This window comes from Talpa europaea, assembly GCF_964194135.1.
Source record: "Talpa europaea genome assembly, chromosome: 6".
Lineage (NCBI taxonomy): Eukaryota > Metazoa > Chordata > Mammalia > Eulipotyphla > Talpidae > Talpa > Talpa europaea.
The window spans coordinates 18533777-18561172 of record NC_140072.1 but is presented as its reverse complement, the minus strand read 5'-3'; the positions used below and the strand labels follow the sequence as shown (position 1 = coordinate 18561172).

The 27396-nt window shown below is 46.4% G+C and overlaps 1 protein-coding gene across 2 annotated transcripts in view; it reads right to left on the bottom strand.

The window, feature by feature from the left end:
• LTBP1 (latent transforming growth factor beta binding protein 1) overlaps positions 1-19487 on the bottom strand; it is a gene marked incomplete at both ends in the record, with an annotated part of 334198 nt that extends 314711 nt beyond the window's left edge. For both annotated transcript variants that reach the window (XM_084234386.1, XM_084234397.1), the window contains 2 exons: positions 17902-17972; positions 18994-19487. In XM_084234386.1, coding sequence (XP_084090512.1) covers positions 17902-17972; positions 18994-19487 — 565 coding nt within the window. The remainder of the gene's footprint in view (positions 1-17901; positions 17973-18993) is intronic.
• Between the last annotated feature and the right edge of the window lie 7909 nt (positions 19488-27396).

Sequence of the window (27396 nt, the reverse complement as noted above, 5' to 3'; positions counted from 1 at the left end):
ATGAGTTCAATCCCTGGCCAGGGAGGTAACCCACATGGCACAGCAGACCTCTTCTGTCTCCCACTGCTCCCCTCAGCAGTATATTTCAGTAGACACGCCTGTTCTGCTCCCCACTCTGTCTCTGGTGAATCCTCTCACTCCCGCACCTCTGGCCTGTACCCCAGTTCTTGTATGCATAAATAAATCTTTTTTTAAAAAAGTTTCAAATGAGCTGTGCTCTTTCCACAGAAATAAACACAGAAGGTTGAAAAAAATGGAAAGGGACAGAATGTCAGCTATGGAAGGGATGGAAAAGAAAATCCTCAGGTCTTCCCTGAAGTTTCCAGAAGAAGCCAAGAACTGCCATGGAGATACACAAGGGCCACCCAGCCCTGAGACTCTCCACCCCCACACCCGTGTGCAGAACCCCGCCCTCCCCACCAGAGCCTGGTGAGAAAGAGGGGCCAACCCCGAACAAGAATGCCAGAGTCAAAATAAGGGAGGGTGCAATTTATGGGGAATATAACCAAAATGAAAATGCATACATTGTGCAAAGATGAAAAATGATGTAAGAAATATATATTTTTTAAAAAATAAAAATAAAAAATAAAAAAATAAAATAAAATACTGGACACTCCTTTAGCTGAAGTAAATGGCCACTTGAGGCCTCAGTGACTATTTTTCCTTGTTTGTTAAATAAACCCATATTGTTGTTTTCTGGGGAAAAAAAAAAAAAGAATGCCAGAGCCTCCTCGTGTTTCTGACAGGCACTGGGCTCAAGGAAGGAAGTCTTGCTCACTTCCATGAGGGCTGAAGGACAGGTAACACTGCGACCCCAAGTACAAGCTGAAGTTCCCATTCCCAAGGACACAACTCTAGGTACGGCAGCTGGAGGCCGAGCACCATCCTTGGTCTTTGGGCTGAGTCCCCTAAGAGGGAAAATGCAGAGATGAGGAGGCACTGGATTGGCATCTGAAAACTGGTGTGAGAACTGAGCCCCTGTAAGCCTCTATTTCTCATCTAGGAGATGGAGGTTAAAATGGTAGCTAATCATGGGCTTGTCATGGGGATTAACTAAAGTAACCCACGTGGGGCTGTTAGTACCACCTGGAACATCAGGATCGGGCCCTGGATAGGCAAACCCCAAATCCCCAACTGCCAGCCTATCAGGATGCTTTCAGGAACCCCCTCCCTGCACTGAAGTAGAAGGAGCTCCCACATTCCAGCTGGAAACAGCTCGGCCTAAGGTCAATGCTTAGACTAAGATCAATGCTTATCCTCTCCGAAATATGTGACAGATTATAGTATTTACACAGCACTTTTCTTTTGAGTCAGCTGGAAATATGTCTTCCACATTATTGTCAAACACTGGGGAATAATGGGCAGAGTTTTCTAAAACTCTTTGTAGACAGAAAATCAGGAACCACAGAGCCACTATCCCCGCCTCCTCTATAAAATGGCAGGTGGAGAAAACATGACTCCAAAGGACATTCTGTCCTCTCACCCTGGCCCCACATCTCCACACACCCTTGTTACAGGGGCAGCTCAGGTCCAGAGGCCAGAGAAACAACTCTCCAGTTTTGAAAAACCATCAGGAGAGGAGATTCCACAAGATCACAAGATCAGAGGCATGCTTTCAAAGCCAGATTTTCCCACTAGCAAGCCGAGTGATGAGAATCGTCGGGAGAGATGAAAGGAGAAGCTAAAATGCATTCAGATCCAGAAAAGGAGACATGGCCAAAAAACCTTGCAATATCTTCTGTAGACTGAAATGACCGTTTGCAGCAAAGCAGAAGCAGGAAGGCTGGCGCTTGGCTGGCTACATAGGACAATAGACATTGGGCCTCTGTGGACGAACAGACTGAGGAACCCTTGGGACCCCCTGCCACTGCCTGTAACATGGCTAGGACTTTGTGCAAACAGCACACTTGGAGGGGGGCCCTCCCGTGGCCCTCCCTCAGTTAAAAGCTAAAACCCTAGCATACCTAAGATGCGATCTTCATCTCGAAAACCCCCAAAATGGGGAAAATACCATAAAAATGTATTAAAAGAAAATTATTCAGGACTATTTTAACAATCTGGCTTTATGGTCCAACTTATGACCTGCACAGAAGGGAGGCCTTTTCAGAGGGGTTATAATTGGTCATGTAAGTCTTCTTAAAATAAAATGTAATGTCCATTTGGGCCACAGGGCTTACCACTTTAACCCTTGGGGGTGCCTTTTATTCTACTGAAATGGTATTCTTCTTTCTTCAATAAATATTTTTGGTTAAAGCAAATCTATACCCTCCAAACTAACTGGAGAACACCTTTGCTAGCCAAACTATAAAGAACCATCTATTTCCTGAATGTAGGACCTTCCCACTCTCAAGTCTAAATCCTCTCACTCCTCAAAACCCTTTTCAAAAAATTCCTGCTATAGTTTTCCTCCAAGGAAGAGCAATGTCCTTCCCTCAAACCCTGACTACTTCATTCAGGGGCCACTTAAAGAGATGACCACATTTTATTCATTTTTGACTTTCCAGTGCTGGAAATGGAGCTGACACACAGAAAGTGTCCAACAGGCGTGTGTGAGACAGATGAGCCTGGTCTGGGCCATTCTTCTGGCATCGAACACACTTCCTCATGTCAGCTTTCTCTTGGCACCTCACAGAGTACCACCATCGCAACATCTTAGAATAAGACGTCTATTATCTCGCAGTTTCTAGGAGTCAGGAGTCTGAGCACAGAGTAAGCGAGTCCTCTGTCTCAGGGTCTCGCGAGGTTGTGATGGAATAATTGGGTGAGCCAAAGTCCCCTCTGAGGCTCACCTGGGAAAGTTTATTCAGGTGTTGGCAGAATTCATTTCCTGGGTGCTATAGGGCAGGGGGTCCCAACTTCATACTGACCATCCAGTCACATGGCCCTCTCCACAGGCAAGTCACAAGCTTACTTTTTCCAAGCCAGCAGGAAAGTTCCTCACCCGGCCAGCTAAGACCAATTTGAACATAACACAATCAAAGAGGTGTCACCCCATCACCTCTGCTATATTCTACTGACTGAGAAGTAAGTCACAGGCTCTACCCACACTCAAAGGAAGGAACTCACATGACAGAGGACCCATTGGGGGTTTCCTTAGGTTGTGTCTGCCAAATTCCTAGTGTGAAGGTCACCTTCGCCCTCCCACTGCACTGTGAGTACACATCTAATTTGTGTGCTCAACCCACAGCAAAACTATATTGCAGGCACTTCATAAAGAGTTTGTGAAGGAAAGGGGAAAGGTTGAAGCTGACTCTCAGGAGAGACACACAGAGCTAACTCAGCTACACAAAGGTTAGCAATTGGTTACTTTTTTAGATAAGTGTCCATACTAAGTGAAAAAGAACTAACTTTAAATCCCTATTTTCAAGGATTTTCTCAAATATGGATCTTTTCAAAAATGGGCAGCATTTTTTAAGATTGTAGCCTAAAGCTGGAGATATTTAAACACTTGGATGCTTCGCCGAAAGTAATATGCAGATAGTAGAAATGATAGTATCAGAAATGCTAGCCCTGGGAAGAAAAGATTGAATTATTGACTTTTAACCAGGTTAAAATTTCTGATAGAAATTTCTGTTAGAATTTCTGATGATTTAAATAAGTTTGCAACTCCACCCCTGCCAAGAAAAATTTGTCTGCTTGAAGAATCAGTATTTTTTTAAATGCCTAATTGCATCATGTATTTTGCAGAAAGAAAACACTTTAGGAAAATGATAGGAAAAACAGTTTCTTATTTAAAGGACAAGCAAACCAGTAATTTCAGCTCTTTCTACAAAGGCTCCCAGTCTCTAACAGGGCCATCCTTCCCCAAATGCACACTTAATAAGAGTGGTTGTCTTTGCAAAAACCCCTAACTGGACTGGTTCCAACCATCTGATGCCGTCCTCCAGCCACTTCTTGCACTGAAGCAGCAGGACCCCCAGGAATGGTCAAATGGCGCTGCCAAGTCCCCGCTCTGTCTCAACTTCCTCATATTCACGTAAGAAAATTTCATCCCTGCCAACACTGATGGCATGTTCTGGACAAGAACTGGTTCTTCATTTCACTTTTAAGCTATTTTGGAAACAAGTAATGGCACCTGCCTTCAAAACAAAATGTCACATTTGCTCTGTTATATTAATTTTGTAATACCTTCCTCATCATTCCCTGCCTTTGACATCATTTATTCCAGTACAGGAATGCCTCATTTAATTTTGCTTTGCTTTGCTGCACTTCATAGATACTGGTTTTGTTGTTTTTTTTTTTTTAAACAAAGGGAAGGTTGATGGTGACCCTGCATGGACCAAGTCTCTGGGCGCCATTTTTAGAACAGCATGTGCTCACCTCACACCTGTGTCATGTTTTATTAAGGTATGCACCTGGTTTTTTAGACATGATACTATGGCAAACTTAATAGACTACTGACGAGTATAAATATAACTTTCAATATGCACTGGCAAACAAGAAATTCATGGGACTTGCTTTCCTGCAGAGGTCAGGTACCAAACCTGCAAAATCTCCCGTGTGTACCCATAAGCCCCCTCACCAGAACAAGGGTGTTTGTAAAAATGAGGGTCAAATGGTTACCTCTTGGGGCTCCAATTTGGTAGGTCTGGAGTGGGAACCCCATCATCTGCATTTAATATACAATGTGAAAAAATGATTTAAGCCTCTTCTGTGTTTTAATAGATTTTTATTTATTTATGCATACAAGAACTGGGGTGTAGGCCAGAGATGCAGGGGATGAGAGGATTCACCAGAGACAGAATGGTGAATCCTGTTCTCTAGCAGACTGACTGAAAAACACTGCTGAGGGGAGCAGCAGGCAAGAGAGGAGAGGTCTGCTGCGCCATGTGGGTCACCTCCCTGGCTGGGGATCCAGCTCATGCCACAGTGGCTGGTGATAGCTTGATAGTGCTGAGACTTTAACCCCCACACCATCAGGGAGGCCCTAAGCCTCTTCCATGTTAAGACAAGAACTGGGAAGTCCCAGAGTCCAGTCACTGAGCAACACAATGGCTTATCTGCATCTTCTCAGCCAGTGTGCAGAAGAGAAATGTGTGTGTGTGTGAACCTGCACAGATGCACCTGCTCAGATTCCAAGGCTCACATCTGGGACTGAAGAGCCACACCACACTGTTAGGAAGGAGAAGGCAGAAGCTTCTAGTCCCCAAGACCGGGGCACAAAGGTGCCTCTTTCCCTGAAGCCTCCTGCCCACACCCAGGCTCAATGGACCTGAGTCAGCGGGTCTAGGGAAGGGGCCAAGAAACGCCATTTCCAGCAAGTTCCCATGTGACACTGATACCCTTGGTCCAGGGACCGTGCTGTGAGCACCACCAGGGCTGTGAAGAGGTATTCAAGCTGTCTGGATGGCGCCGGGCACGTCCATCAGAGAAAGAGCCTCTAACACTTGGAACTGAGCAGCAAAAGCTCAGGCCCCCACCAGGGGCCTCCCTGGTGGTGCAGCGGGTTGAGTGCCGTGCTGTAAAGCTGTCCGCAGCCTCTGCAGCGCGGGTTCAATTCCCGGCCAGCGAGAAAGAAACCCACATGGCGAGCAGACCTCTCCTGTCTCGCCCGCTGCTCCCCTCAGCAGTGTATTTTGTTAGTCTGCCTGTTCTGCTCCCCACTCTGTCTCTGGTGAATCCTCTCACCCTCCAGTGCCTCTGACCGTACCTCAGTTCTTGTATAAATAAATAAATCTTTAAAAAAAAAAAACTGCTACTCAGGAGGTTTGCTATAATACACATTCCCTCACAGCAAAAGGAACGGCTTCTATCACATCATCTTGGGAGCCACTGGCTTAAATGAATTTCAGCTGGTCTTTCACGCAGAAACAAAGTGACTAGTAATGCTTATTAATCAAGAAACTTTACTGAGGGTCTATTGTATACACAGAACTGCCGCCTCGGCCAACTTCCTAATGGAAAAGAAGTAAAACAAAAACAGGGTCCCTGTCTTTAATTTACTTATCATCTGTATTATTTCTTCTCCAATTACTAAGAAATTTTGGACCAACTTAACATAAGCTTTTTACTATCACAAGAAAGGAACAGAGCACTCTTGAAAGAAAGATTGTTGTCCTTGCCTGCACTCTCTTTTAGGAGAATAAAGCAAATCATTATGGGGAGAAGGGGGCATTAAGTTGGGTTTCAGGTTTTTTGCTTATTTTCAAACCCTCTTCAGGACGTGCCCCACCAACTATGAACTGTCAATAAGCTGGAGGATGGCTATAAGGACCTGAGGCAAGATCGGGATTATCAGATGGGGGGCAGGGGGTATGACCAACCCCCTCACTGCAACACATCTTAACCCTTTGTATTTTCTACGATCACCAATCTGGGATTCTCATCTTTAGTTTTATAGGATACAACATTTTAGTTTTTATTTAGCGCCACATGAGGATGGTAATCATCTGCCTTTTCACACAGCAGGGACCAGGGACTTTCCTTCTTTAATCTTCACTTTCACTCTGAGTCTCAGCTTTGTGGCTCTGTCTCTTTCTTCCAGACCTCAGGGTGGCAGAGCAGGGCTGAGGGCCGGTTCTGGCCATCTGGGCACAATGCAGGCAGTCAGGCTATGACAATCATGTGTGGGTGGCCTTTGGTGCTTTACTGTTCTAAACGCAGTTTTTCTCATCCATAAAAAATAACAATGAAGGTGACTGAATGAATTTTCAATTTAAAACATTCTTTTTCCATGACTTCAAAGAAGGGCTGGAAAACACAAAACCCTGTATTGTGCTTTTTTCCTTACTAATAAAATCCATTTGTATTTATAAGTCCCCTTTATTATCTCATTTATGGTCTTGCACAGCACTCAAGCCCCGACTGTGGCTCCACCCTTGACTCCCTGTCTAGGACATTGCTGAAACCCCGAGACCCCCATTGGCAAGTCAGCAATACCCTTTTCGGAGTCGCTGTACCTGGCCAAGCTTATTCCCTCCCTGGAGCCTTGTCCTGGCTGATCTCTAGGCCTAAAAGACTCTCCCTCTAGACCCCTCTGGATCTTGATGGCACTTCCTTACACAGACTTTCCCCACTATCTGAAAGTGGAACGTTCCGGGGTATGATGTGGTAGGTTATTTGTGGAGTTTGGGGGTGCTATAATGGTTAGCTGATACAGAAAAAAAAATTAAAATTCCCAGACCCCAACTATAACCTATCAAATCCTACCAAACAGGAATGCTCTACTAACAGGCAGTGAGCAACCTGTGGAGACCCTCCAGCAACATCCTGCCTCCTCCCCTACTCCAGTCACTCTCAAGCCCACGACTATCACCTAGTTGTAGTTTCTTCGTAGTACTTAACACCTTGTGTGGCCCAGTACTGGGTACGCAGGGGCTCAATGAAAGTGCAACAAACCCACTGATTCATTCAACCATTCAATCATTCATTCCACGAAGGTCTAACATGTGTGCCGGGTACCGAGGCTGTAAAAACAGTGATGGTGTGGGATCCCTACCCCCCGGGAGCTCGAGTCCAGCTGGGAAGTCAAACACACAAATGACTGGGAAACAGCATGAGAATTATAGAGAGACCATTTACATGTCTGATATGCACAAAGATGACCTGGAGTAAGTTGGTGACGAAGGGTAGTGTGCCTGTTCGCTCATTTCCTTCAGGTTGAAAAGTCTCAGAGGAGTTAACTAACTGATCTGCTTGAACCTTCAGAGCCAAAGGCAGAGGCAGAAATGCCCTGCTCCTGGCACAATGTAGTATCAGGAAAAGTGGTCTGGGTGTATTAAAATAATTTTTACAGGGCCTCCGTGGTGGTGCAAGGGGTTAAGCACCGCACTATGAAGCAATCTGCAGCCTCTGCAGCACGAGTTTGATCCCCTGCCGGCCAGGGAGAAACCCACATGGCGAGCAGACCTCTCCTGTCTTGCCTGCTGCTCCCCTCAGCAGTGTGTTTCAGTCAGTCTGCCTGTTCTGTTCCCCACTCTGTCTATGGTGGATCCTCTCACCCCCCACATCTCTGGCCTGAACCCCAGCTCTTGTATGCATCAATAAATAAATCTTAAAAAATAAAACAAAATAATTTTTACAATAATTATTTTGAAGTTAATTGTTAATTATCCACTAGATGTGGTGTTAAAATGAAGCACATATAAGTGAAAGGGTGCCTAACTTATAATAATTAAAAAAACTAAGTTCCTGAAAGATTGAAAGTCAGACTGAAATTGTTTGGTAATGCTGTAAGAAATAAGCATTTTTCAGGCTACCAAGAGGAAAGATCTATACTATATTTTCCTTATTTTATGATCCTATTTTCCCCTGCTGACTTTTTGGTGATTATAATCTATCTTCTCTGGAAAGAGTTCCCCTTAATTCACCACCAAGGTACCCCAGATGGTTCCCCTCTAGTCTCTGGGTCCTCATGTCTGAATAACTGACTAAATCAGTTCAGTAAAACTGACCACATCAACTGTGCAGCAACCAACACCTTCCCCCAGTGTATCTTCCCACCTAGTCAAAAATCATCTTTCCTCTGACCCAGCAACACCAAGAGTATATATTCAGGGCCCACCTGGTGGCTCAAGGGTTAAGACACATCCTATGAGGCAATCTCAGCTTCTGCAGCACGAGTTCAATTCCCCGCCAGGGAGCTACCCACATGGCGCAGCAGACGTCTCCTGACTTGCCCACTGCTCCCCTCAGCAGTGTACTTTGGTCAATGTGCCGATTCTGTTCCCCATTCTGTCTCTGGTGAATCCTCTCACCCCCACACCTCTGGCCTGTACCCCAGCTCTTGTATGCAAACATAAATAAATCTTTAAAAAAAAGTGTATATTCAAAACCATCATCTTCCTAATTTACAAAACACAGCATTTCGCAAACTGTTTACTCACGCCTGGGCCAACAGTATTACTCAAACGTGGTGGAGTGAAAAAGCCACAGGGAATAGTGCAGTTGGCCAACAGCAGTGTTTGGGGATCTAAAATTACAGGGGAAAAAATCACACAACATTCATTTTACTTAGTCCCAAATCTCTATCAGATGATGTTGAGCAGCATGATTCTAAAATTGGCAGGAAGAAAGGAAAGGCTGTCTTGAAGTTCGGGCCATGCCAGGCAGCCTTCAGAGGGAGAGCAAAAGGAAACAGAGTAAGATGGTGTGCCCTTGATAAGCTGTCATAATAAGCGGTATCTGTGGGGCAAAGATAAGCACGCAGGAAAAATATGGGAAACAAAACCGAATGGAAATTATTGCCAAGAGGTGAGAGTAAACAAAAGAGGAAGCAGAATACTTCATGCAGTGTTTAGATGACATTATTTACAACACACCAAAATCAGAGAAGCTACTTCAACTCCATTTGATTCAATTCAGTTTGCACTTGTACCACGGCAAAGAAGGGAACCTGGTATTTAAGGGGCGCAGAGAACATTCTGCTCCCCAAGACCTCCAGACACAAAATGAGAAGACAGCTGCCATCCCACCTGATCCAGCCTCAGCCACAGCGTAAATTCAGAGTGATCCAGGAGAGGGGGAGAGAGAGTCATGATTTCCACCAAGGGATCTGAAAAGCAGGATGAGGGGGTGTAAAAGGCAGGGGCACCCAGCAAGGGATGGTCCTAAGCAGGAAACAGGAGCCACCGAGAGCTCACATTTGGGGACCATGGTTGAGCAGGGCCCACTCTCAGTTCCTTTATGTGGTCACAGAACAGGCCTCTGAACGACAACCCGGGCCGTCGTTGTATCTGTGGATGGGATGTTTAGCCCACCCCAGGTCACACAGGCCAACGCCACGTAGTAAGGAGAGCTGACAAAGTGTTAACGTCATAGGAGCCCTGCATTCTAACTCCAAAGATGGAACTCCAGCCACCGAGCAACACTGCCTCAGGTTCCTGACAAGCAAAACCCAGACCTAGGAAGGAGAGAACCAAGAGAAAGGTGAGAAGGGCAGGTGACAGGCTGGGGGGAGTAAGATAGCATTTCCTTCCTGTAACCACGTGGTCTTGAACCTAAATGACACTGTGTGCTACATGTCAGTATCCAGTGGATTGTGTCTGCACGAAATGCTCAGTCCTTAATAAGAAGCAAGGAAAATCAGTAGGTGCACACAAGCATGGGCAAACACACAGCTCCGATGGATTTTTCCATAAGTACCACAACCAACTTTGTGTCCAACCAATAAATTATGGACTATTTTCTCTACATTGTCAAGGCAGAAAACATCATTAGTAAAACATGCATTTAGAGCAAGATAAGACCATAGTCTCTCCTTTATAAACCATTGGGCTTAATTGCTACATCACTGATTCTTTAAAAAAAAAAAAAAAACTACGTTCCTGATTGGGGGAGGCTTATCTTATTTTCTCAATTTTTGTGTATTTAAAGTGCTTATAATGAAAAATAGATTATTTAGTGGGGGAGGAGAATACACAATGTGTTCTACAGTGTCTAAATCTTTATAAAAACCACATATATATGAGTAACAATTTTGCAAATTCCCAATTCTTACTCTATATAGGCATGTGTATGTGTTTATACATGAGTGTGTATATATATATCTTTTCAACTAACTAAAGAAAAACTGGATGAAGTAGCTCTACATGCAGAATTCTTTCTACTATTCAAATTGGAATTCAGAGGTTTCCCCACCTTAAAAAGTTTCTAAATGAACTGTTGGGCTTGGCCTTTGACTTACCACACAAAGGGTTATAAATATTGCCCGAAGAGTGGTTGCTTCTGGACATTGTTTTTCAAAATGTGGGCCACCTCATCAGCATCACCTGGGATGCATATTAAAAGCCTAGAGGATCAGAGCCAAAAGCACAGTTTAACAAACCCCTCCAGTGATCATTGTACATCCATGTTTAAGAACCACAATCTAGAAACTTGTTAAAACAGACCAGGTGAAAATGGCCAGAGGTATAAGCAACACTGCCAGGGAGTCAATTCTATCCCTGAAGCAACCAGAGCTCCTGCTAAGGGAAGCACCTTGGATCCACAGTCAGACTGCATGGGAAGGGCCAGGCCAGGCCTCTGCCCAGCGCTTGTGTGGTTGCCAAGGGGCCCACCTGAGCAGCCCACCTCTCAAGACTATGCACGCAGCATCTCTAGGCTTGTGTTATGAGCTCAATTGTAAACCACCCACCCCCAACAAAAAAAAAATGGATATGTTGGGGTCCTGACCCATAGTTCCTCACCATATGTGACCTTATTTGGACCTTATTTGAACTGGATCTTGGGGCCTCCTTGGTGGCGCAAGGGGTTAAGACACAACCTATGAAGCTGTCTGCAGCCATTGCAGCACGAGTTCAATCCCCAGCCAAGGAGCCACCCACGTGGTGCAGCAGACCTCTCCTGTCTCACCCGCTGCTCCCCTCAGCAGTGTGTTTCAGTCTATCGGCCTGTTCTGTTCCCCACTCTGTCTCTGATGAATCCTCTCACCCCCCACACCTCTGGCCTGTACCCCAGCTCTTGTATGAATAAATTAATAAATCTTAAAGAAAAAGAAAACTGGGTCTTTACAGAGACAATCCAGTTAAAAATGAGGTCATTGCAATGAGTCCTAACCCAACATGACTGATGTCCTTACATAAAAGGGAAGCTAAGCCACAGGCACACTACAGGGAAGCGAATGTAAGAAAGCAGACATCCGCGTGCAAGCCAAGGAGAGAGGGGTCTGAAAAGGTTCCTTCCCTCAGAAGGAACCAACCCTGTGGAGACCTTAATTTTGAATTTCTAGGCTCCAGAGCTCTGAGTCCATAAATTTCTGTTAAGTCACCCAGTTTGTGGGACTTTGTTACCGCAGTCTTAGCAAATGAATCCAGCTTGGGGACTCACAAAGCAAATTCAAACTTCGTGAAAGTCTGTCCATATCAGGGCTGTCAAAACAGTTAAAAGACCAAGGCCTCAAGAGAGAATGTGGTGGTGCTAGGAAGCCTCAGGCTGCAGAAAGAACAACAAACTAAGAGCCACAGACCTGGGCTGGGGTCTGAGCACCGGCCCTGTTTGGAAAGGGAGCCATAAACCACGCTCGCCTGGCCTAGCCACATGGCCTGGGAAGCTCTGGAAAATGCCCTCTGCAGGCTCTGCAGCACCAGGCGATGACCATCGCCCCCTCAACAGCATTGACCATGGGCAGTGTCACAAGCATGACAACAGTCCTGTTCGCTGCTAGGAAAGACTTGCAAGCAAAATTTGCATTTTCGGAAAATCTAATGCAAGCTCCCAAACATGTTTGAGTATATTTGGAATATCCAAGACAACAAGTAACAGGGTCAGAAACAGCGAAATCCTGAGGTTGCCAAAGGTCCTATCAAGGAGTCAGGCTTCCTAAGGGCCAAGGGCTCTCTGGGCAGTGGAAACGCTCCACTCAAGCAGGCCAGGCCAGGCCCTGGGCTGCAGCACAGCTTCACAATGAAGGTTTAAGTACTCTCACAACACAGAATTTATGGTTCCTAAATGTTTGTTTTAACTAGTGTTGAGAACACATATTTGACCCAGTGTGAACTTGACCTCTGGGTCCCTCTCCCTTCTCGGGCTGTCTGTGCTGCAAGACAAGATTTTCCAGCTGACCCTCCTGCCAGGGCTCCCTGCACTGGTGCTGGGCCGGCCCTCCCACAGCTGCGTGGGGAGCCTCACGGCAGGCCTGCTGGCACAGAGCTGTCAATGGCCATAGCAGGCACATGAAAAATGTGTGATCACTCTAGGCCTGACGACTGAGCTCAGCTAGTTCCCTGTCGAGCCAAAAAGCACAGGAGACAGCCTGAAAGCCCGCTGCGCCACCTGGAACTCCAGACTCATCACACCCTCCTGGAGGACGCCACCTACTGCAGCACCTCTGAGCACCAAGGGCCTAGGTGACCATGTCCCCTCTACAGGCAATTAAGGAAAATTTCTAGGGTCGGCTTATTTTTCTTCTCCCAAGCAATATGGGCTAAAGGCCAATGGAAAAGCAATGGAATATCGATTTTCTGCTTCTTGCTAGGGAGAGACCAAGTCATGTGATGTGCCATGAGTTAAGTGAGTAAAAACAGACCCTGTACTCCCTACAGCTGGCTGCATTTCTCCTCTATTCATGGAGCCTGGCACATGGTAAAAGCTAAACAGATATCCGTTAAATAAATGAAAGAACCATCCGGGCATTTATGGAGGCCCTGCAACGTGCCAGGCACTCGCTTTGGATGCAAATCTGCCATCTTTCTTCTTCCATCCACCTCACCCAGCCTGGCCTCACCCTCATCTCTCCTGTATTCTTTCATGTTGTCTCTTCCCAAGTCCAAAGCTGAGCTCACTGGCAATGTCTCTCTCTTGCCGGCTCTTACCCTGCAAAGGGGACAAAAAAGATCAGAAGTACCTATAGGGAGTGGGTTCAGTTTGGACAGAGGGGGGAACCACCAAGATAGAGAGAGGCAAAAATGTTACAGATCAAGGATTTAGTGGCCCACTAGGAAACTCCAAAGTCTCTAAGGCACAAATCCCTCCTATAAAAGTTAATTTTTCAGAAAGAGAACAAACGTCCTATCATCTCTTTTGATCAATAGGGATGTCACTATTCAGTCACTCCAGAATAGTAACTAAAATGACACGTCCTGTGTCGTAACGTCCACTCCTAGAGTCCCCCACACAAAGGGCGTCTGGAAAAGCAGCATTAACATGCAAGTGGGCACCTCGACACAGGCACCAGGCGGCTCGGGCCCCACCGCCCCGTGGCCACACACACACAGCCTCTGCCCGGCGTGTCTGCGCTGCCTGTTTAAACCCTTTGCACTCCGAACCATTCTGGACATTGGCTACCAATGTCCCCTGAGAGGGGACAGCGGAGTGCAAAGGGTTAACAACTCTCTGGTTTGCAAGTTCATGTTCACTAAATCTTCCATCTTCAGAAGCCTTTGCCCACGGCCCATTTAAATTAAATCTCAATCAACTGAAAATAATCCAGTCTGGCCGGAAGGGGCACCTTATTTTCTTGACTGCATTAAGCAAACTGAACCTCATCGACACAACCCGTCTCTCAGGCAGAAATTTCTTCCTCAATTGCTCATGACCGATATACTGAAAATCTTCTGCCACCCTCAAAATAAGACCGTTAGGCGGCCTCCTGGCAATACGGTGAGAGGAGCACGCCGGTTTGAAGAACACTGCTGTCTTCTGGGGGAACTCCCTGCTGCTGTGTGCCTGGTGTCTGGGTCCTTAAGTGTCATAAACTATGCATACCTAAGTGCAACTGTTCAATCTCAGAAGAATGAGGAAGTGTAAGAGGAGGGAGACCACAAATCAATTTCTCTGGCAATCTAAATTTCATTACTACTTACTGAAGTAGCTACAGCCACAAAAATGGTGTCAGGATTTTTCCACTCAATTTATGACAATCTCAAGGGGGTGTTTTCCCCCTAGACAGCAAGCTTCCACTCAGAGCTAGAGACACAGGAATTTAGTCTCTCCTTTGAAGTTCTTTCTTTAAATCACTGGACAACCCAAACTAATTTCTCTCTCTTTCCCTCCTTCTTCCCTTCTTTTTTCTTTTCGCAACCAAAGCCAGGATTGTTGGTTTTTTGTATTTATTTATTCTTTTTCTTCACCTTAGCTGAGGTATAATTAACAAATTAAAATTGTATCTATTGGACCTCCTTGGTGCTACAGGGGTTAAAGTCTCAGCACTGGGCCTTCCCTCCCCCCCCCCCAGTGGCGCAGCAGTTGGGCATTGAGCTACAAAGCTGCCCGCAGCCTCTACTGCACCAGTTCAATCCCCAGCAGCCAGCGAGTGTCCCACATGGCGTACAGACCTCTCCTGCCACGCCTGCTGCTCCCCTCAGCAGAGTATTTCGTCAGTCTGCCTGTTCTGTTCCCTGCTCTGGCTCTGGTGAATTCTCTCACCCTCCCACACTTCTGACTGTACCCACTGCTTGTATAAATAAATAAAATAAATCTTTAAAAAATAAATAAAGTCTCAGCACTATCAAGCTATTGCCAGCCACTGTGGCATGAGTTCGATCCCCAGTCAGGGAGCTAGCCTCTGCTGACTCACCCACTGCTCCCCTCAGCAGTGTATTTTAGTAGAGCTGCCTGTTCTACTCCCCACTGTGTCTCTGATGAGTTCTCTCATCTCCTGCACCTCTGGCCTATACCCCAGTTCTCATATGCACAAATAAAATAAATCTTTAAAAATAAATAAAAGTGTACCTATTTATGGTATATGATGATATTTTGATATAGATGTACATTGTGAAATAAGCACCACAATCAAGCTAATCTACATACCTTCACATAGTTATTAATGCATGCATGTGTGCTCACCTTAACACACAGGCTCTGAAGTTTCAAGCTAGCCACACAATACTGTCACACTGTTGCACATCAGATCTCCAGAGTTTATTCATCTGGCATAATTGAAACTTTGTAGCCCTTAAAAGCAGTCTCAAGCTTCCCATGCTCCCCCCAACTACTCTAAAGCTGTAATACAAAAGGGAGGGTCCACATATACATTAATTTTTTAAAAATTGATGGCAGCAGCTGGGAGGGAAGCATCAATTAAAGGAGAAAATGTGACAGAATTTACCTGATTTGATCCAGTAATTAAAATCTTTCTGGCTTCATCACACACATTCTCTTTCACTTTGATATCTGCAATAAGCCCACAAACTAGGCAAAGTTTTAGCACAGTCACTTCCAGATAGAAAACTGTACCATCAGAGAGGTCAAGTGAGTTCCCCAAGGCCACACAACCAGTAAAGGCTTTAGGATTTGAAGTAAAGTCTTTTGATATCCAGTCTTTTGAACTTCCCTGGTGTCACACTGCTCAGTCATAGATACAAGTTTCACAGCATCAGTGATAGACTCTGTTGTCACTAACAACTCTGCCTCTGCCAGCCACACACAAAACAAGTTGCCATGAAAACATCTCCATCTGGGAGACACACTATTTTGGACTGAGCACTACCCTACCCCAGCATTACTTTTTAAAACAATTACTACCGTGCTTGCTTTGGCAGCACATAAACTAAAACAATTATTCCTGAAAGGAGATGTGATATAGGTATCTAGCATTTAGGCCTGAATTGTTTTGTCAGATTGGTTAGCATTTGAAAGCTGAAAACCATGGAAAAGGAATGTGATGTTGCTTTGCTTAGATCCTGGTGCTGTCCAAAGGCTACCTTCTAGGAGTTGGAAGGATCACTTGAACGAAAAGCCTAAAGTATTTGCTCTGGGTCTTGGGAAGACTAGCAATGTAGCAACTTCCTCTGGAAGCCGGTAGTAACTTTCACAGAGCTTTTCTGACCCAAGCGTCCTGCAGCCTCTCTCTTTCTGAATCACCGGAGGGCAAACACAGCTAAACTCAGCCACATTCACAATCTTCTCTCCCTGCAGGACTAGCTACCAGGCGAGTCCTTCAGATCAGGATGCTTTCATTCTAGAGGAAACTTTGGATCTTCTACATCTTTGCATCCCATATCCTCAGCTACCTAAAGACAGAAGAAAATTCCCTTTTCAGAGAGAGCATTCAATTGCATCATTTACCAAGTAAATTCCTTAAAGTCTTAGTGGTTTCTCTTTAACAGGCATCAAGAAGTGCATGCCCATTGTCTATAAAATTCTGCTCTGTATTTTTAATCTTTACTCAGCAATATCTCACCACAGTGAGCTGCCAAGCATGGGTTATCTCCATGAGATAGGAAAACCTTATCATATCAGGTTCTACCAGGAGTTACTGAAGGGGAAGAAAGTGAATGTAATTTGACCTGAGCAATTGTAACTTCAGGAAAATGCTGATGCACTATTGTCAAGTGCAATCTAAGAAGTAAAAAAAAAAAAGTAAAATAAAAAAATACAATTTAATCTAAAATGCCTACAACCCTGAGCATTTCTGATCTCATGGTTTGAGTTCAACAATCAGAAGGCAGACAGTGAGCTCACATCTGTCATCATTGCATCCTTGATCACAGCCAAATCATAACCCATCTGGACATTCCTCTTTACAAAATTACAGCCACTGGGCCAAAGTCCTTCTGTTTCTTTCAAGGATTTTTTAACAAGCAAGCTCACCAGAATGACTGCACTTAAATTAAGAATATTTAATTCACCCAATATTTTAAAATCCAAGCCATATATATATATATATCATATATAAATGACAAATCGCTAAATTTGACTTGCTCTACAGAATACTAATAAGCAGCAGAAATTGTGGGTGACCCCAGTTCACATGGTCTCTATGCAGAGAAGACTCAGGAATCCTTCACTTTTTCTAAGTGGAAGTACGCTTTCTTTGTTCTAATTAACACTAGGCAGAATCAACCTGTCAACATACAATTAAACTTAGTCCTTAACTTCACAATGCATACGGGCAACATTTTCTGATGTTCTGAAATTTATTATGCATCATTAATACATTTTTCTACCACAGGGTTAAGCGTGGGCACCACTGGAGAGGCAGTGCAGGAAACCCCAGTCATCAGTTCTGCAGCAGAGTGATTCCCTCCTGGGAAGCAGGCCTCTACGTTGAAGGATTCTGGTTGCTATTTTCACAAAGCCTTGAAAATTACTGATGTTTTACTCCAGAATAGAGTCTCTTATTTCCCATTCCCCTCCTGTCATCTCAAAGAATGCTTTCATTTGGTGGTGCCCACGTTTGAATGAATGGCATTGGTTCTGCCCCATGGCTCAGCCACCAATGGGAATTCTCCTCCTAGCTGGGGATTCGCAGGCCTGACGGAGTGATTAATACCTCAGTTGAGTCCAAGGAAACTTGGATACCCAACATGGTTCTGTACCACATGTTGCTGCTGGCATCAACATCATTACTCTGGTCCAGTGCTTTCTGGGTGGTAATAAAGTTTGCAGATAACAGAGTGGATTTCATTTCACACATCAACTTCTCCAGGGCAGCATTCACCCCTTCAAGTGACTCCGATGTCTCCCCATGTAAACAGCCCCATTCTGCCCCCCACGAGGGGCCAGGAGAACATAGACACTTACGTTTGGTGCACCTCTGGGAGCCGGGAGCCTTACTCCAGCCATGACAGCACTGCCCTCCACAGACATTGACCCTAAAACAAAGCAATACCCCTGAATCCAGCCATACAACATCTCCTCCCCAAGAACCACAGCTTCCAGGGGTTTCCTGAAAGTCCTGCCTCAGGCTTCCACTCCCTCTGAGTTCCAGAAAGTCCTAACAGGACACTACAAATGTCGGACCCAACCAACCCACAGCTGGGTAGGCAGAGGAGTTAAGGACCATGCACCACGGGTGGGCAGACAACCAAGGGCAGCATAACCCAGAGATTTACAGGAGGAAGGAGGTACAAATATATGGCTTGTGTAACCCCAAAAGCAAAGCAGGATGAACTTTATTCCCTTTACAGTCTGCATCCACATTTTTAATTGAATCTCAGTTGCAGAGAGAAGTGTCCCAACAGGGGTAACATAACAATGCCTGGAACTACCCCTTAAGGAAAAAAAAAAAAAATAAGCAAAACAAGTTTTCCTCCCACATCCCCAATCTGTGATTAATGAAGGGGGCAGGGGGCGGCAAGAGGATGTTTATGAGCGCCCAGTAACAGAAACTTCCCAGCCCAATATTGTGCCAATGCTAAGACACCCCGCCAGAGAAAGGCAGAGTCCACAGGTGCAGGGTAGCCCGAACCCACAATTTCTAGAAAGCTAAGAAGTTCTAGGCCATAAAACAGGGAGCTGAGCCTTTACAAGCAGCCCTCCCAAAACTTTTTTTTTTTCCATTAGTTGGAATAAAATTAAAACTGAGCTGTAAAGAGTTTAATTGATGCTATGGGATTAAATTGTAGTGACTTCATGGTGACGCCCTTCTTCCAGGAGTAGCTGGGTGCGCGCAGGAGGTTACGCCCCAGGCAGAAATGCCTTTTGTGTTTACCCGCAGCTCAGCAACAATGCACCCGGCGTTTATTCCCAGTAAAAGCTCCCGGGCTCCCCGCGCGCTGCGGTTCCCACCGCGCTGGAGGCTGGCGGCGCCCGGGAGGAGCAGCAGACCCACCGCGGGGCTCCGCGCGCCCCGACCCCGCGGGGGCGGCGCGCAGAAGGAGGGTGTGGGCTTACCCCTGCAGCGGCTGCTTCTGGTGAACCTGCAGCCTCGGGCCCCCGCCGCTCTGGGTCTCCTGCGGCACTTTGGAGCGCACGACTTGCCTGCCTTGTTTGGCGAACGGGGCGGCCGCCGGGCGCCCGCCGGGCTTGGGGTGGAGCTGCCCGCCGGGGCCCCCAGAACGCGCCGGCTCGGGCGCAGGCGGCGGTGGCCCGAGCCCCTGCAGGGCCGCGCTGCCGGGCGGGCTCGTGCGCCGCGTCCGCTCCGAGAGGGCCCCCGAGGAGGCGCCGCTGGGGGCCCCGGCTCCCGCCGAGCTGCTGCGGCTGTACCTGGCGTTGAGCGCGACGTTGAAGGTCCGGGGGCGCTGGGGGCCCCCCAGGGGCAGCGCGCCCGCCGCGAGGCTGGGGCCGGGGCGCACCACGTACGTGATCCTGCGCACCCGGCCGAGCGCCGACGCCGCGAGCAGCCCCGCGCAGAGCAGGAGCCCCCACCTGAGCCAGGCCCCGGCCATCGCGGGCCCCCGCCCCCGGCCGTGCGGCTCGCCTGGTGCGGCCGGCGGAGCGCGCGCCGGGCTCCCCGAGAAGGGCCGAGCGCCCGGGAAGGCGGGAGGGAAACGCGTTGGCACGAGAGGAAGTTCTGCGGGCGGCGCGGAGCGGCCCGGACCCCAGCTGGAAGCGGCGGGAGGAGGGGGCGGGGTGGGGGTGGGGAGCCCGGAGCCGGGGAGGGAGGGGCGAGGGGCGCGGGCTGCGCAAGGTGAGGGTGGGCTCGCCCCGCTGGGGGGTGCAGCGGGCCCCGCGCCCCGACCCGGCGAGAGGGGGCGAGGGCGGGCGCGAGCGTGCGGGGCGCTCGGAGGCAGCCCCGGCTGCAAAGTCTTTAAAAAGTTTCTCTCGCCGTGGAAGCGAGTGTCAGGTCGGAGCAGCCAATCTCCAGCAGACGTGACGTCAGGCAGTAAATCCTAATTGGGGAAAGCGTGAGAGGAGCCGGGCGCGCGCGCCACCCTCCACGCCACGGAGAGCCTCAGTGCGGAGCTGCAGGCAGCGCCCCCCCCGCTCCCGACTCGGGTCCCAGAGGGGCACAAAGGCCTTGGCGCAGTCCCCGAACCGTCCTTGCTCTTCTAGGCGCCTGGCAGGATCCGTGTGATGTTGCTTTTTTGGAAACCCAGCGTTTTCTTGCCCGTGTTTGTTCGGATACTTGGGGTGCGCACTGGAGTCAAATGCCAGCTCGGATCCCAGAAAGGACCGCCCGCAGGGCGCCGAGCAGTCCGCAGGAAACCATTTAGCTGGTTCTATGTTGGGTTGTAAATTCCGCGCAGCTCTTTTGGGGTCTGCGACCGCGGGGACCCGAACTCCGCGCTCTGTGTGCGCGAAGCGCAGGGTGGGCAGCAGGGGGCGCCCGCAGGAGCGGGGAAACCGCAGCTGGAATCCAGCCCGGAGGCTGCCCGGCTCCTCCCGAGAACGACTTTAGGACTGGAAGACAGCGCTTAAGGTCCTTCACTGCCCGAAATCATTAATATTTTTTTAAAAGTGGTGGACCCCTCAGTTCCGTGGACCCCTATCCAAAAGGAAAGGATCATCCTGGAGATGCCCCCAATTCGCACTAAAGGGGCTGCAGCAGGTTGCAAGGGACAGAGTGGCTGGGGGTCATAGTGCTGTTGGAGGGAAAACCATGAAATAATGAACTGAAAACTATGTCACCCCCAGAATGCCTGGTAGTATATGAATGCAGAAGAAAAGCTGCGGCCCTAATAGTCTTTTTTGGGGGGGGCGGGGGGAACAAAACTAAGGATGATGGTCTGTTTCCCAGATTTTGGTTGTCCTTCTTCCTATTTATTTGAATATGGCTTATTCTTTCATTTTGTTGTCTGCCTGAATTTGCTAGTAGACAGTTGGTGGCAAGTGATGATGATTTAAGAAAAAGTAATGGAAGGAAAGTTGAGCAAACAACCCATTAATATATTTTTCTGTGCATTGGAGAAAAACCTCCAATACTTGCTTTGACAGGAGAGGGCCTCAGAGCATCTTTCTGAGCACCAGTTTCTTCTGAGAACACACTCCAGGAGTCATTTTTTGCAGAAGAAATAGCATTTAGCTCAAGGGAGGTACCTCGGTTCTGTCTTCACACTGCCAGTCATTAGCTTAAAGAGCAAAGGCTGTTGTCCTCTCCTCTCCTACCCTCAACTGCCTCCTCTGTAACAGAGAAGTTGGATTATAAATCTCTGCCGGTCCTAGTGGTCTGTGGCTTGAAGAACATCCAGGGTCCCTGTGAAAAGGATTGGTGGGGTCACTCCAGGTCAACCTTTGCGCCAGGCCAAAGGGACCAAAGACTGAGGAAGGAGACGGGGTCAAGAAGCTGCCTCCCAGCATCAGCTTCTGTAGGGAGGTCACGACACAAGCTACTCGATACCCACCAAGTGCCTGCACTAAGGAAGACAGTGGCTGATCCCCCAAGTGTGCAAAATATCATCAGGAACAACCCCTTTGTCTGGGAGAAACTTCCTATCCAGTTAGGAAGTCAAGATGTAAATTAATGAAAGCTTTCAAAAAAGATAAACAACCATGAAGTAAGCAACACTTTGAGTTAATAACAGAATTCTACAAGGCAGGACCTAATTTGTACGTTGCCAGTATCATAGTATAACCCATAATTCTTTGTCATCGCATAGAAATTTCACAAGTAGGGAAAACATTTCCTACCTGTAACTCAAGTCACTTTACAGAGATTTTACCTTTCAGATAGGCACTCAATAGCAGCAGTAGAAATGTATGTGGGGACCAGTTGTCTAGAAGCACCAACTCCATTCGGAAGAGCCAGGAGAGAACTTCAGACAGCTGAAGACTCGGGAAACAGTAAAGGACAGCATCGCACAGAATCACACTTTTAGTGGGATGGACAGGATGGACGGGATACACCAAGTCCTCCTATGCTCGATGAGGCAGGTGCCCTACCTGGACCAGAGCCCGGGCAGGGAGCCAGAGGGTTGGGCTCCAGTGTGGCAACCGCACTTCCCAGAGAAACCAAAACAGGTCATTTTGCCTCTCTGTGTCTCATTTTCCAGAGAACCTCGGGATGGATCCAAGGTCCTTGTATTTGTGGAGAACAATGAACTTTACCATAATCTGTGGGCTGCAGAAAAGTGTTTCCTACTATTGAAAAGATACAATGCAACCTTTCTTCCTCTTGACCTATAGTAATGCAGTGGTGGGTATTTCACCCCAATCTCCAACCTGATTACAACTTGCCTTGTGACAAATTTGGATTTATCCGTCAGATCACCTCTGTAACATAACCACAGGAAGAATCTCTAGAGTGAATGATAATTTCACCCCTAAAGGACAAACATGCATCACATCCTCAAATAATACTGTTTGTTTCAGTGTTGTTTCATTATGCCTTAGATGAGAAAACAAAATCCTAGTCACCCTTAGTAAGTATAATGTTATACGAGGAACTGGTTTTGTTCTGTATCTGTTTAAGGTCATAGTGTCCAAGAACCTACAGAAGAGGTTAGCAGAGATCTCACCATATGGGTCTGTATGTTCATGGATAGACACAAGCATTAATGTAGTAGTGTACAGGACAGCCAAGTAAACAGCCCCCCTCTGGTTGGGGAACTCCAAACAAGTCAATTTTCCACCTAAGTCTCTTGCTGTTTACATAACTAGCAAGACAGCCTTAAAGAGTGTGTTCTGCACCCTCTGTGCTATCACATGAGGTGGTTGCTCATCAAAAGCCCTGAACTCGTGCTCACTCTGAAAGTGAAAGCCCAGTTTCTGTCAGAATAGGGGACGGGCCTTTGCCAAGTCTAGACCCATTTTAATGCCACGGATTCTGGATCCAAGCCCCCTCGGGTTCAAGGTCCATTTATATTGGCAACATACAACTTCCTGGTTCAAAAAACAAGCCTTTAAGATCTCATAAAACTTCTTGGACTTCAGATGGTTTTCACAAAACAATACTCAGATGAGCTAAGTGTAAATGAATCAGAAAAGAGGATTATGTTTCTCATAAAAACTCATGGGCTTGAGGATTAGGGAGAAGAAAGGCAGGCTGGCAAATGCCAAATATTTGAAACCATTAGTCAAACTCAAAGCGCGGCCAGGTTCCCTCATCCTTATACTTTACGAGTTTTGTAATTGAAAATCTTTTCCTACATTTAAGATGAGCGACAAATCAAAGTTACTGGCTGCCTGTGATCAGAACTCCTTCCAACCATGTTTTCTTCCAGACAAGGATTCCATGGAGCCCCCTTTCGTCTTCAGTTTCATCAAGAAATTCTTAGAAATAGAGGGGAGAATGGGGGAGCCAGTGAGTGGTAGTTGAGAAAGGAGAGAGAGATTGAGGGATGGAAAAGGAGAAAACAGAGGGGAAGGTGGGAGGATAAAAAGGAAGGAGGTAGCAGGAGGAGGGAGCAGAAAGAAATGGATGGTCCTAGGAAGAGGCATGCATTGGAGATGTGAGAAATCAATAAATAAGAAAGGGAGCAGAGAGATAGGAGTAGGGGAAAGAGAACCATTGACAAGGAAAACCAGGGAAAGAAGAACTCTACCCAGAAGCTGGGGTTCATTTTCTCAGGCTGCTCACTAGGATTCTGGAGCCATGTCCAAACATTGGCTAATTCTGAGCTGGGCATCAACTTGTCCAGGTTTGGGATAAATCAAACCTGTGAATTTAGAAGGTGCTAGCACAAGACAGCTGGCCCAAAACCTCATGCAAAGCAGGAAGGACAGGAAATTTCATGTTCTCCCACGCAAACAGGTAGCCAAAGGCAGCAGCTTCAGCTGGAGACGGCTGCAAATAGGCACTTCATTTACTCGCGTAGTCTTCTCCCCTGTTCTTCCATCATCTCATCAAAAAGCAGAGGTAACACTTCAAAAAGCGTGTGTGACCTCCTCTACCTTTAAGTCCTCTTCCTGAAAAAATCACCTGAAGCTTTACAAATGAATTAAAGCAGAGAGTAGAGTCACGCCATGAAGATGTCAGTGTGTCTGCCGAGCTGTGTTGAGCAAGATGGAGACAGGGTTGATTCGCAGAGAAAGATGGGGTGCCCCCTGGAACTGAAGAACTAGAACTGAGGTTTGTGCCAGTTTCCTTTCCCTTCAAAGTTTCCATCTTGAAAATTAAGCATCTTTAGTTGTCATTCAGCAAATATGTACCGAACAACCAAGAGTCCTACAGTAATCTACATAGAAACTTAGAGCAAAATCAAAACAGACTTCTAGTTCAGGTGAAGTTAAAATAATCCCTGGTCGGACTGCAACTCAAAGTTGTCACTGAGCCAGCTCCTGTCCCTGTTCTGGCCCTGGGTGCCGAACACCCACATGGAACCTGCCATCTAATGAGGTAAACAAACAATTACATGGGTGGCAAATGTTAGCAAGGGGTTGTGGGAGTAAGAAAGGAGACTCCGGGAAGAAAAAAAAGTGCCAGGCGCACAGGCTACCTTCCTACAAATTAAGACAAACTAATCAACAAAAAGTAAACTCACTAAAAATAATTTTGGCACACCCAATCACCACTTCTGATAATGCTTCTTCCCCCTCCCCTGCCTCATATATAATCAAGGATGAGTCACACAATGGGAGCAGCTCCAGACAATGCAATGCATCTACAGCCAACCAGAATCTGTTTGTTCATTTAGCTTTCACTGAGGTTTTCTCATACCCACATATTCAGAACTTTTGAATATGAAACCTGAAACTAAGATACATAATAATGAAATAGCCATCAAAGTCACTTTATTCACTCTTGTCATGCACACGTTCAAAGGGACATAAAGGAATGGAGCTCTTGCTCTCAAGGAGTTTGCACCTTGGAAGACACTAGGATGTATGCCAAACAGAGATGCACCTAGCAAAGCCATCCATGAGATAGGTGCCTTTGATCACAAGAGGGCCCCCCAAATTACTTACATTTCACTTTGGTATCTCAGCTCCAGTCAATCAATGACACTTCTAGGATTCCTACTTGAAGTTCAAAGGTGCCCACACACCTGCAAGGCTTTCAAGAGCCAGGTGGGTAAGCAGGCCAACATTGTCTCCACTCAAGACGCAGCTACTTGTAAATCACGATCCACTTTATGAAGGAGCCTCTGGTTTTGTTTAAGCTTTAGTGTCTCCCAGGTTGTTGAGTTGTTGGGATTGCATCTTTACTAAAATTTAGGACATGAGTCATTATTCTTGTCTTTTGTCTACATTAGAATTTTCACCCAGGCACAACTAGAACATGAAGCTACCTGAGTATAACACCTGACCTTAATTATATTTTTCTCAAAATAGTCTTTCTGTCTCTCATCAAATGGATGACGATACCATCATGGAGTGAGGTTAGCAGCCTGGAAAAAGGAAGAAGCTGCATGAAAGTACTAGTCCACCTCTATAGGTCAACCCCCGGCCAACCCTTCTGATTTTCTGGGGCCCAAAGCCCTTCATAGACGGCCTCCTTCTCACCTGTTTAACCTCACCTTGGACTGCTCCCGCAAATGAACCTTCTGTTTCAACTATATTTACCTGCCTATTCCTCATCCTCCTTGAATGAGGGAAAAAAAAGAAAAAAGATGACTCAGTTTGGTCACCAGCCTGCAGAAAAAGGACCCTCATTTTACTACCTCTAGCCTCCCCTCACATTGTCCTCCTGAAATACCCTCATCCCTTGAACTAAGTCCTCCTCTTCCCCCTAAATATTAATAGAACTCAGTGTCCTTTATTTGCATGAAGGTCCTGGGAGCACCCACTCCTCTCTTCCTAACCCCTGGAGCACTAACTGGCCACCCAGGCCCTCAGCACGGAACACAAGCTTTGTTGCACACATCAAAAATTTCCTGTGGGTGAAACTTTTTTTTCCCCTTCTTGATTCTAGTAAGATAAGCCAGAATTAAGGCGAGTTGTGGTTAATAATAGTTAAGGTTTGGTTACCAGATAGTGACTTGTCTAGAGGTTTGTAGGCTGCATTCTGCTTTGCCCAAAGTTCCCCAAACCTACATTAAGTTGCTTAAACTTTTTTTTTTAACTGAAATAGGCAGCGGTCCTCTGCAGAGAGAGGAAAAAAAAACTCCTACCTCTGAATTAATGGTTTGGAAAACTCTGTAGAAAGAATTTTGCCATATTTGTATCTGAAAACTGTTACACTGACTGAGCTATAAACTAAAATAGTCAATGCTTTTATAACATCTTTTTTGTTACCCTCTCGACATACCCTATTATTAGAGATCAGGACATACTTCTGAGAATGCAACTAGTAAAAATTCACAAAATGTGGATGAACTGAGCAATACACAGAGGTTACTCATGCTGCCAAAGAACACCAGCTATTCCAGGAGAGGCCTGGCTTTCTGGACTGTGAGGGGAGACCAGTAAAACCTGCTCAGTGTCTGTGATTCCTCTAGGTTTCCCACTTTTAAAGCTCAAGCTACTGCAGAGATGGATCAGGTTACATCTGCCAACTGCCCAGGAACTTACACTTAACCCTTCCCAGTCCACAACCTGGATGTTACACTTCCAGCTCGCTAATGAGAAAGCATCTTCCATCACTTTACTTCCCCTGGCTTTCTTCCCTATATATAATTGGTGAAAGCCTTGGGAAGGCTGCCTGCACCCACACTGACTTCCATGCCTTCACCTCATCCTGGAGGCCTATGCTGAGGACAGGGATCTCAAGCGCCCTATTTGTAATGCCTCACACTGTGTACAATTCACAATAAATGCTGCGATGGTTGAGAATGCCCCTTCGGATGCTTCATTGCAGATGCCACAAAGAACAAACCTTTTACCTTCTGATTTTGTCATCATAAGCACAAACCTTGCTCAAGATCCTTAAGTTTCGGGAATCTGGAGACTCAGTCATTCATTCATTTAAAGACTCATTCAGTCTCTCACTATCCATTTGTGAAGGCCAGTTATTTTTTAATTAATAAAAATGGAGAAAAGAGTTTAGGAATTTTTGCTTAGGGATCTAATACTCCTCACAAGATCCATGGATTTTGTCTGAAAGCTGGGGAAATTTTAGACAGCATGAGATAAAGAGATGAATAGGTGAAATCTCTTTCTACAGTTATTTCATAGCTAATTGCTAGAAAGTCACTGGCGGAAAACCTACATGAACACCTGTAGCAGTAGAATGTAAGTTTGTAATTCCTGGATGTTCCTGTGTTGGGATGGAATAGAATGTATGGTTAAAATCACAAACATTTTGTATCAAATAACCCCGGCTCCATTCTTAGTTCTGCTCTTAATTTGGGAGTGAACTCGAGGGCACAGGCCCATTTTCTGAATCATTCTAGGAAGCAGCTGGCTGGGCATTAAGCAACTGAAGTCCTGAATCCCCTTTGAACAATTGCTTTTATGAGGGATGTTTTTGAGTTACTCAGTGCTGTCCTGGGAACCACTTCTCAGCTGGAGGCTGAAATAGATCATCTCAGCCTTAGA